The 10,010-nt window shown below is 37.8% G+C and overlaps 1 protein-coding gene across 1 annotated transcript; it reads left to right on the top strand.

Moving 5' to 3' along the window:
• Positions 1 to 2,267: 2,267 nt before the first annotated feature.
• On the top strand, positions 2,268 to 9,988 carry ehf (ets homologous factor). The gene is made up of 9 exons (XM_008312521.3): positions 2,268 to 3,145; positions 5,213 to 5,327; positions 5,755 to 6,012; positions 7,183 to 7,227; positions 7,301 to 7,345; positions 7,431 to 7,493; positions 7,623 to 7,664; positions 7,771 to 7,966; positions 9,684 to 9,988. The coding sequence occupies exons 2-9, from the start codon at positions 5,252 to 5,254 to the stop codon at positions 9,781 to 9,783; spliced, it is 825 nt and encodes a 274-aa protein (XP_008310743.1). The 5' UTR covers positions 2,268 to 3,145; positions 5,213 to 5,251; the 3' UTR covers positions 9,784 to 9,988.
• The last annotated feature ends 22 nt before the right edge of the window (positions 9,989 to 10,010 follow it).

Below are 10,010 nucleotides of genomic sequence, written 5' to 3'. Positions count from 1 at the left end.
CAAAACTACATCAAACCTTATGAAGTGCATCTGCTCCAGGACACTTCAGGTGAAATCTTTTTTTTTTTTAAATAACCTTATTCACGTCACACTCGAGCCCTTTTGCATTTAAACATATACCAGCTGTGGGACATGCAGGATTTGTGTTCGATGAAAATGCAAGGCAAATGGAAATAATGTGTTTGAAAGGACAAGAAAAAAAGACGGTTGTGAATAATTCATTTCCTGTTGTACCTTTCATTACTGCAATTACACAGCTTTTGTTCCTGGATGGTAAGAAAATGTCAACGTATGATGGGTAGCAGTAATTAATAGTGATACAATGATATTTTGTCTTCTTCCCTGTGGATCATATGCTAATCAAAATGTGAAGTATTAAAAATGACACTAACAGGCGTGATAAGCAGCTGAGGAAGGAGGGAGGAAAGTGGTACAGTACCAGACATACTCCCACTAATAAGTTCCCGTTCATTAGAGCGTGCAGATTATACCCTCCTCCTGTCTGCTGCGTTTCTTCTGAGTGACAGCTCTGACAGCCTTTCATGTCAGAGGAAGACTTTTGACCGCATAAAGTAATAGTATTTCAGGACTAATAAGCAAGCAATAAGCCACTATAAATGTATCAGAAGTGAACTATAATTGGATAGTGACACAAGCCTTGACATGGTTCTCCATTTAAAAATAGATTACAGTGTCTGTAGTGCCAGCATTTTGATGACATTTCCTTGTCACGGAGAACGTCTTCACTGCCTCTCGCGATGCCGACTGACTCACACAGAGCATAGCTGATATGTCAGACTTTGATCTTTCCCAATGTGTCTCTGCTTTTTGCTATTCCCCCAGCGGACCTCTGCATATGTCGACCCACATCCACCCTGAAAAAGCAGAACGAACATCCCTGAAATGATATGCCAAATAGTAGGCATTCTAAGTGACAAAGTAAAAAAAAAAAGGTAGAAAGATGAAGCCAAAATCTGGACACACTGGTGAACTTAATGAAAAGTTTAGTTCACTTCTGACTGCCTTTATCTTACCTTATGGATGGTATTCTTAAGATTAAAAAGAAATCAAGAAAATACATTGATGCATTAACGCAGTTGTCAAACTCAAGGCCCGGCAATCAAAAATGGCCCGCCAAGTCATTTTTTATGGCCCGCTTAAAATGCATTTGATAAAATCCATGAAGCAGAGTTTCTTAATCTGATGAATTAAAGGGTTTTTTTTATATTACACAGCAATGAACAATATTTGTAACTTGACTAAATAATAATCAATTGCAGAAACATGTATTCATGTTGTTGTTACTACTTTTATTATTATTATTATTCAGATTGTACATTGAGGAGATGTGGGAAGTTGAGGCCGACTCTGGGGGATAATTATACAAACAGTAAATTCCCTCATTACCTTTGAGGCTAAGCTATGGGCAGAAGTCCAAGTCACACAGCCCAGGGAGAGTGTAGGCTGCACCGTGGAGTACAGAGGCCACTGTGATGATCACAGGAATCTGTAGGGAAGGGACAGGCCATTGATGTCAGCCTATCAGGCTAATAAGATATGCTGTTTAACAGCTCACTGCCTGTTTTAATCTACTTTCCTCAAAATACTTTTTTTCATTAGGACTCCGAGTTGGTCTGATGGGATTACGCAGCTCAGTGTTGTACTAATAAAGGCACAGAATAAAATAGTCTTCTTTCATTTTATATAAGTGACTGATGAAGGGCCACTGACATCAGGATCTTTTGTTTTGACAGTTTGACTCTCTTTGCTGAGCACGCAGAGGCACTTCCATAACAAACATAGTACTGGTACTGGCACTGGTCCTGTGTGTTTTTGAATCGGTGGAGCTGAGATCAGATTTAGTTCTCAGGTCAGATATGGCACTTTTTGCCTAAACTCTAATTGGTGTCATCCAAAAATAGAATGTTTGAACCCTATTTAATTGAAAATCAGTTGATTCACACATGAGATATGTGTATGATTGATTGATTTCAATAGCCTTAATTTATAAAAAAAAATTTTTTTAAAAAGTCTCTTTATAATGATATTGTGTAGCATCTCAGCTTTGTCAGATATTTTAACTTCTCGGCAGACAGAAATACAAATTATCATATATGCAGAGCTGAATAAGACTAATACTCTTAACAAGCTGCCTTTGATTCCTCATACCTGACATTACTGTATCTCGATGTGTGCTACACAAAAGCTAATAATTATTCACTGACAAACAATGAATGTCATTCATTTAAAATGCAATCAAACCTGGATGTCATCGCAATAATAATATGTCACATGTAGGTGAAAGGGGCGTGTCCTTAACAAAACCAAAGCTAAAGGAGGTCACTGTATGTTAAAGTATATAAATTGTACCAAATGTATGCATTGTTTGTTTTTTTTTTTGTTTTTTTTTAAGCGCACAGCTGCTAATGTGTTTGCCAGTTGCTTGCTGCCAGTTCCAGTGACTTTCAAAAAGAAGCAGAACAAATTCTCCCCGGTCCTCTTACCTAAAGTGTCAGCACCCCATTCATCATGACGAAACAGGGAAAACAAATGTTGTGCTACATAATAACACAGGGGAAATTTTCTCTAAAGGTTAAACACTATTTTAAGCAAATGCAAGAACAATGACTTTAAGCAATTTAACACTCTCTCTCTGCGGGGTTTGAGTGTGTTTGGATCCATGCCTGGGTTTACGCCTCCTCCTGTGCGTGTGCTTTACAGGAAGGGAGTGAAGGGAGGAAGCAGTGCCATTATAGGAAATTTTAAGATTATGTCATGTGTGTCTATTCCCGTGCGTATGTGTGCATGCTCACGTTCTGTTGTGTTTAATGTGATTCCGCGAGTGGGTGTGTGCTATGCAAAAACTCACCTGATATGAGCCAGGACAGGTTGCCAATTGGAGCATGATAAGGAAGTAAGGAGAATAAAACAGCCATTGTGGTGTGGTAGCACCTAGTGTGTCTACATACCTTTTATCTGTTGTTTATTTAGACATTTAGGAAGAGAAGAGTGCTGTCTTTCTTTCTGACTGTGAGCACTCAGCATCCAGAGTGTCGGTGCCTGCAGACACTGAATCTCCATTCAGCTCAGAGTGGACCAGCGAGAGAAATAATCAGGCCTGGCTGAACATCAATCTGTTGCTCTGGTAGGCTGTCATTCTGTTGTATGTTTTCAGGTGATTCATCGCAGCACGGTGAAGGCCAGTCTAACTGGGTTAGTGTGCAATAAAATAGAAAACTTTATTTTCACTTGGCTTTTACAGTCCCTTTGAAGTCTTTTTTGAAAAGAAGGTTGCAAGATAAAGAACAATTTTTCTAATGATTAATTTTGTGTACATTTAAACTACTGTCTTAGTTAGATGGACGTTTGTCCTGGGATTTCAACTTCAGCTGTGGCTTTAGCTGTAAGAGGGTGAATAGAATAGAGATGAATAAATACATTGTGTAGATTCTTAATTCCTTATTTCTGATAATCTGAGCAATAATGCATTTTTAGAATTTTTTTTTACATTGTTAACCCTGCATAACTGCTGCGCACACGAGACTGTGCTTTCTCTCTACATCATGACAAAGGCGACTCTTACTGCATCATAATACAGGCGACTGTTTACCGACTCAGCTAACTGAATATTGAGCCAAGACTATGATTGTCTCCTTTCCTTGTGACACTTCTCGACGATTTCTGCAACGACAGAAACTACCTGTTGCCAAATTGAAAGATCTTGGCAGAGGAACACAACATCAGACCTTAGTTGTCATTTAAAATCTGAACTAGGGAACTATGTTGTTAAAGTGCCAGGATGGAAAACAGTCTCAGTCTGTGTGTGTGTGTTAAGGCTTGATATCGGAGCTAAACCCAAGAGCTCGGACTATAAGCTCCTTCAGTAAACAGGTAACAGATGAGTCACAGGATAGGTATCTCCAACAGATGTCTTTCTTCATGTTGACCTTTGAGTTTGGCTATACCAGAGGAAACGTTTACTGCTCAAAGCTTTCTCTTCTACAGCTCGGGAGACACATTTGTGATTCTCACCTTCATTTTGGTTTCTGTTTAGTCTAAAATGCGTCTTGTGTATATCTCCTACCTTGCTAATTTCGATTCATGTTTTTAATGCCTGCTATGGAGCGATATGTGAGTCCTATTCTCATGCATGCATCCATCCACACACACACATTCACAGCTAGACGCTAGAACAAATGTTTATCAATACTTTAAGACAGTATTTTAAGCAGTGTCAGCAGAACTTTACAACAATGCATAACATTTGCATTTCAGCCAGGCAGGTTAAGTAGCAGCACAATTCTGTCAGTAAAATGTACACAATTTCAAGTAAGGATTACTTTCATTTTTCCAAATTCCTGTAAATCAATGTTGGTGTCTGAAGCTGCCAGACACAATAATGATATTCCCAGATTATAAAAAATAAAAATAATGACCTTTACCAATTAAAAATAAATCAGTGAAATAATTCTAGGAATAATCCATGACAGAAGATGTAGATTTAGAAGCAACAGCAAAAACCACTCACTCTGCATGAAATCACATGGAAAACAAATGTGGGCCATGACCCATGTTGCTGTGCATCAAAGAGTTAACAGTAGCAGTTTTTGATTGATTGGATACTCTGCTTATCCGCCTTAAATGGTTTATATGAAAAAACTGAATTACATGAAGCGGAATACTTATTACTTTACATTTAATAATTCATAGAAAATGGCCAAAGCAGAAGGTCATTGCAGCGTACAATCATGAATTTTCAATCAATTAATTCCGCGTATGAAAGAAAATATACCGAGTGGATTTCAATAAGTCAACAGGATGTCAGATTAAAAACAACCAAAACATTTCAAGTCTGAGAATTCAATGAGTGCTTGTGGAGAGCTCTTCATTTGCTCTGTCTGAGCTCAGTTTGAGATTCATGAACTGAAGTTGCGATATGGATATGACATACAGTACAGTTTGGTATAAGCTACACAACGGAGGCTAGAACGACGTGAGGAACAAAAAGGAACTGCACCCCGACATAAGTTGGGGACCCTTTGTATTTGTCGTTATGATAACTTATAATGTTTTAATACTAAATAGTGTCTATTTCCAATTCTTTTGTCAGTGTGTGTATTTTGTACAGTTTTTTAGTCTTGTTTTCACAGTTTCTTTTATACACACATTGTTTTATTCACCTTCTCCCATCTTTCCTCTCCTCTGCCCTCAGCCTCCAGGCCATGATACATCAGACTACAGCATCCACAGTATGAGCACACCTTTAACCACCATGCTAGAGAACCAATTGACCACTACCTGGGGAATAACTAACTCCTATTCTGACGGTGAGACCACCAACGTCCCAACTTGCACACTATAACTTGTATGCCCTAACTGGTATTCCCTGACAGAAATCGATTAATTAAAATTGTCGGGGAAGTGCCTCTAGAAAATATGTTAATCTGCACTTTGTTCAACGGTCTTGGTCTCCTGCTGCACTGCAATACAGAATGAAAATCATTTAACAATTAGTGACTGATGTATTGCTCACCTGGTGGGACACAGTGCACAAATCAAGGAATCCCTTTGGCAAAGTAGCTGAACAGTTCTTCCAGCTGCTTAATCTGCAGATTAATTATTGACAAATTGCTCCGTCTTTGGAAATGTTTGCCTTATCAAAGACGTGTTTAATGGGGAGCAAAAATGATCCAAGCAGAAATGTAAAATAATCTGAACCTGACTTGAATTACTGTATTGTGATTCTTCCCTCAGCGCCGATGCTGATGTCGGGTTACACAGGTCGCCTTTGGCTGTACGACTCCCACCCGCAGTTCTGGAGTAAACACCAGGTGTGGGAATGGTTGCAGCAAGTTATGGACATGTACCAGATCGATGCCTCCACTATTCCCTTCCAGCACTTTGACATGGACGGCCATCAGCTCTGCAGCCTCACCTACCAGGACTTTAACCGGGCCGCTGGCAGCATGGGACCCACCCTTTTCCACAGCATCACAGAGCTAAAGTTGGGAGGTGTGTCTTAAAGAGGGGTATAGCCCTTTAATGCCGCCAAGATAGCACGAAGTCTGTTAGGTGTGGGAGGGCTGCACCAAGCAAGAGAGGGAAATATGGAAATGACATAGTTATAATCTAAACATCTACTATACTTAGTTAAAATATCGGAGTCAATGCAAAGAATCCTCATCATTGGCATCACTTTGACAGTAGGGATGTCCAATAATATCAGCCAATAATAGCTCGATATTAGCATATTATGTAATATCTGTAAGAATCGTTATGTTCGTTTTTTCCTCCGATAATGAAATCCCAATAACCCAATGCCTGGGTTTTGCCAAATAATCTGTGCCCTAATAATAATTTTGGGGATAAACAGCTGTATATTAAAGTAAAAGTCACTAGATGGCAGCACTGTAGCTGATTTTATTAATCAATTCTAAAAATCAGGGGATTATATGCAGAATGTTGGTGTCAGCAACTCATACAGTGGTTTGTACAGATAAATAAATAAATATTACAAGGCGTTCAATAGTATATCAATTTGGGGGGTGAAAAAACTTCTGTCCCCTAGGGGTGACATGGCAGAACATAATTGAGAAACACTGCTTTAAGCCATCACTATAGTGAGTAGGCCTCATTCAACTTCATTAGCCACCAGGCCACCACTGCCCCGCAAGGGTATGGGGTATCAGTTGATATCAGAAATTGGTGTTTGGACAATATTGGCATATCGAATATTGGCAAAAAGTTAATATCGGACATTCACAGTAATAAAAAGATGTGGCTTAGAGGAAGTATTTTAAATTAAAATCCTTAATAAGATTTCCTCCATTAACAGTAATGACCAGGAATAACAAGTTTTGCCTCCAGGCGTCACAGTGAAGTACAAAAAAGGACAATGATGACATTGTTCAAGGGCTTAAAAAAACCCATGTGACACGTTGCAAAATTTAAATGCACAAATAGTCATTGTTTGACTGAGATGTTACAGATGATTTATGATTCATAAATGTCCCTGAAACATAATCTTGTGCCCATCAGTTTTACCGTTGAAACAAATCAGTATTGTGTACTATCTGTAGCAAATCAAATTTTGTTGAATGCACTAAAACGGTTTCGGACGTTTTTTGACTTTTTATTTTTATTTGTAAGTTTTATTTAAATCTTCTCCTTTCTCCTTTGCAGGGCCGTGTCACGTGGAAATAGGGCAACAGGATCTTAAACCAGAATGTAGGAGCTTCTTCACTCAGTTTAAATAATTTAAAACTAAATATAAATATTCATTGAGTTATTTTTTTTACAGTGGATTTCTCTTGTCCATATCCAAATATCAGCTCTGCCTCTGAAGGTATTATGGATCAACACTTAAGGAATTATCCAGGTGTTCTAATAGGTCACATCCTTCATACAGTGTTTTTTCTCTTTTTATGTAGAAAACTGTGATTATGTAATTCACCCCCTCCCACCTGCTGCCTCTCCTGCTCCTTCTAGGCCCGGTGAGAAATTTAAATTAGATATTTAATGATCATCTCCTGGTTCAAAATGTGCACGGTTGCACCAGTTTATTCTCCACATCACTCAGCAACAACACAATCACCACAAATTACGTTTTTGGCTTTTTTTAGGCATAAAGAAATCATGTAGCCGCGCCCATCCCAAAAAGCATAGTAAGTCAAAGCATGTTCGACATTCTGTTTTTAAATTTAAAAACAAATTAAAAAGTTTGGTCAATCCTAACTTGTATATATATATATATATATTCATTTCCCACAGGTCCGAGGGGGACTCACTTGTGGGAGTTCATTAGAGACATCCTTTTAACACCGGAGAGAAACCCAGGGCTAATAAAGTGGGAGGACCGGACAGCGGGGGTCTTCCGTTTCCTAAAATCTGAAGCAGTGGCACAGTTATGGGGCAGAAAGAAGAATAACAGCAGCATGACTTATGAGAAACTAAGTCGGGCAATGAGGTACACCTCCAATGTATATTTGTGTGTTTTTACAGCTGGTAACAAAGACGTCCAAAAAAAAAAAAAAAAACAACAAAGTTTGTCTGATAGTTGTGTTGATGTTTTGCTTCTCTCTTGTAAATGTCTCGACCAAAGCAGGACGACTGGGGTGGAACAAAAACAATTCTTAATTCCCCCCTAATGCATTAACAACATACATTTGCACAAGTATTTACTCTGGAACTGCAAATGCTCGTACAAACTGTGATGAGAAAAAGAAACAACAAAGCATTGTTCCTAAACTAATTTATTTAATAGGCCGTTTTTGCCGACATCATTTAGAGTTCCACTTGTAAAATCTGTAAACTCGAACCCTTTCGAAACCACATTTCAAAACACTTACTATTTTTAATGAACCCATCACTGCCACATATACAGTATTCAAACATTTTACACATTTATCCAGATATGAATGCAAAATGGTCAAAGCTATTCACTCAAACAAGCAACTCTAATGATGTTGGCATTACTGCAAACCGCCAGTGACTACAATGTGGGCCTGGAGGTGTTATTACTGTGAAAGCTAAGCTATTGGTTTTACTGTAGTGAAGGGGACGATTCTGCAGCTTGATGTGGCCAAAAACTGATGGGAGATCGTCAATGAAAACAGTGACAAAACAATCGTTTGATATTGTTCTCGCTACTGCAATTCATGTAGAATGTAATAATAATACTTTCTATTGGGCTATAGTGTACTGTATGGAGAAATATTTGGTCTTTTACATTAATTTATTAGCCATTATTTATTGACCAGCTCTGCATAACAAACATTTTATTCAAGCATATTTTACCTTAATCATATAAATCATTGTTTCCCAAAGACTGGGTCGCGACCCTCAGGTGGGTCGCAAGAGAATTTTTTCTTTGGTTGTTTCACTTCATATTTCCCAGGAGTTTACGAGTAATGTCTATTGACTTGGGTCGCGAAGGTTTGAGACTTTTAAAATACGTGTCTCCAGAAAAAAAGATTGGGAAACACTGATATAAATCACTGATGGCTAAATAATAGGTTGGGATCTACCAATAGATATACAGTATATATATATAGCGTGTTGGGTCATTTTAGCCCAATTTAAATAACCGCTCCCAAGACATAAATTATATCATTTCTTCCTTCATTTTTCTACCTCAACTATTTCTTTTACCACATCACTTTAATTTTAACATGCTGTTACACAGCATATTCAGACTACTGTAGTCTACTTTAACATGCGTTTAGCCAAATTATTTGCTGCATGACTGCAGCTGCAAAAAGTTGCTGCTCACCTTTTATTCTTCCAAAAAAACAAGAGCACATTACTGAGGTTTTAACATCACTTCATTGACTTGTGCTTCATTCAAGAATTTATGTAAAAAATCTATTATATGTTTTTACAGTATGTGTCCAGCCTACTCCCCCCATGTACTAGCTAATCATTATATAAGTCATTGCTGGTCTTTCCAAAACACACAGAGGAGGTTGAGTGGTTGAGCCATAAGTAACCCGTAACCTTGGAATGATTTGCCTTTGTTTATCATGCAGACTAAATGACTTCCTGTTTTTAAATCCTCTCTTGTTTCTCGCTGGCTTTGACAGTTGATTTGAGTTTGACTAATAAAGATTATTACACAACTCAAGGCAAACATTATAACATTACATGCAATAATATGAAGTCCATTCATTGTGCTTTTTTAACAGATATTATTACAAAAGAGAAATCCTTGAGCGAGTGGATGGACGCAGACTGGTTTACAAGTTTGGACGGAATGCAAAAGGGTGGAAGGAATCAGAGAAATAATAATATCCCATAGTTTCAGTTCAATTCATGTTGTTGACATGTGTTTTTAGCAATAGTTTCAATGGACATTTTCATAAAGATGTGTTTGAATTTTTTTTTATACAAATTGTTTTTACAAATCTTTGTTGTTTGTTATAAATATCCTTATTTGTGACAAAATAGGTAAATATATTGGAAAATAAAAACTTGTTATAAATTGTTCATGACTTATCTCATAGCAAAAAATC

Source organism: Cynoglossus semilaevis, chromosome 6 (assembly GCF_000523025.1).
Source record: "Cynoglossus semilaevis isolate Cse_v1.0 chromosome 6, Cse_v1.0, whole genome shotgun sequence".
In the NCBI taxonomy this organism is placed as follows: domain Eukaryota; kingdom Metazoa; phylum Chordata; class Actinopteri; order Pleuronectiformes; family Cynoglossidae; genus Cynoglossus; species Cynoglossus semilaevis.
The sequence above is the reverse complement of the archived record's forward strand: the minus strand, read 5'-3'. Positions and strand labels throughout refer to the sequence as shown.

Excerpts from the sequence above, each read along its gene's own strand:
- ehf (XM_008312521.3), top strand. The coding sequence starts at position 5,252 with ATGAGCACACCTTTAACCACCATGCTAGAGAACCAATTGACCACTACC. Across the intron at positions 7,494-7,622 it reads TCCTGCTCCTTCTAGGCCCG|GCATAAAGAAATCATGTAGC; the intron begins GTGAGAAATTTA and ends GGCTTTTTTTAG. Across the intron at positions 7,967-9,683 it reads AAACTAAGTCGGGCAATGAG|ATATTATTACAAAAGAGAAA; the intron begins GTACACCTCCAA and ends CTTTTTTAACAG.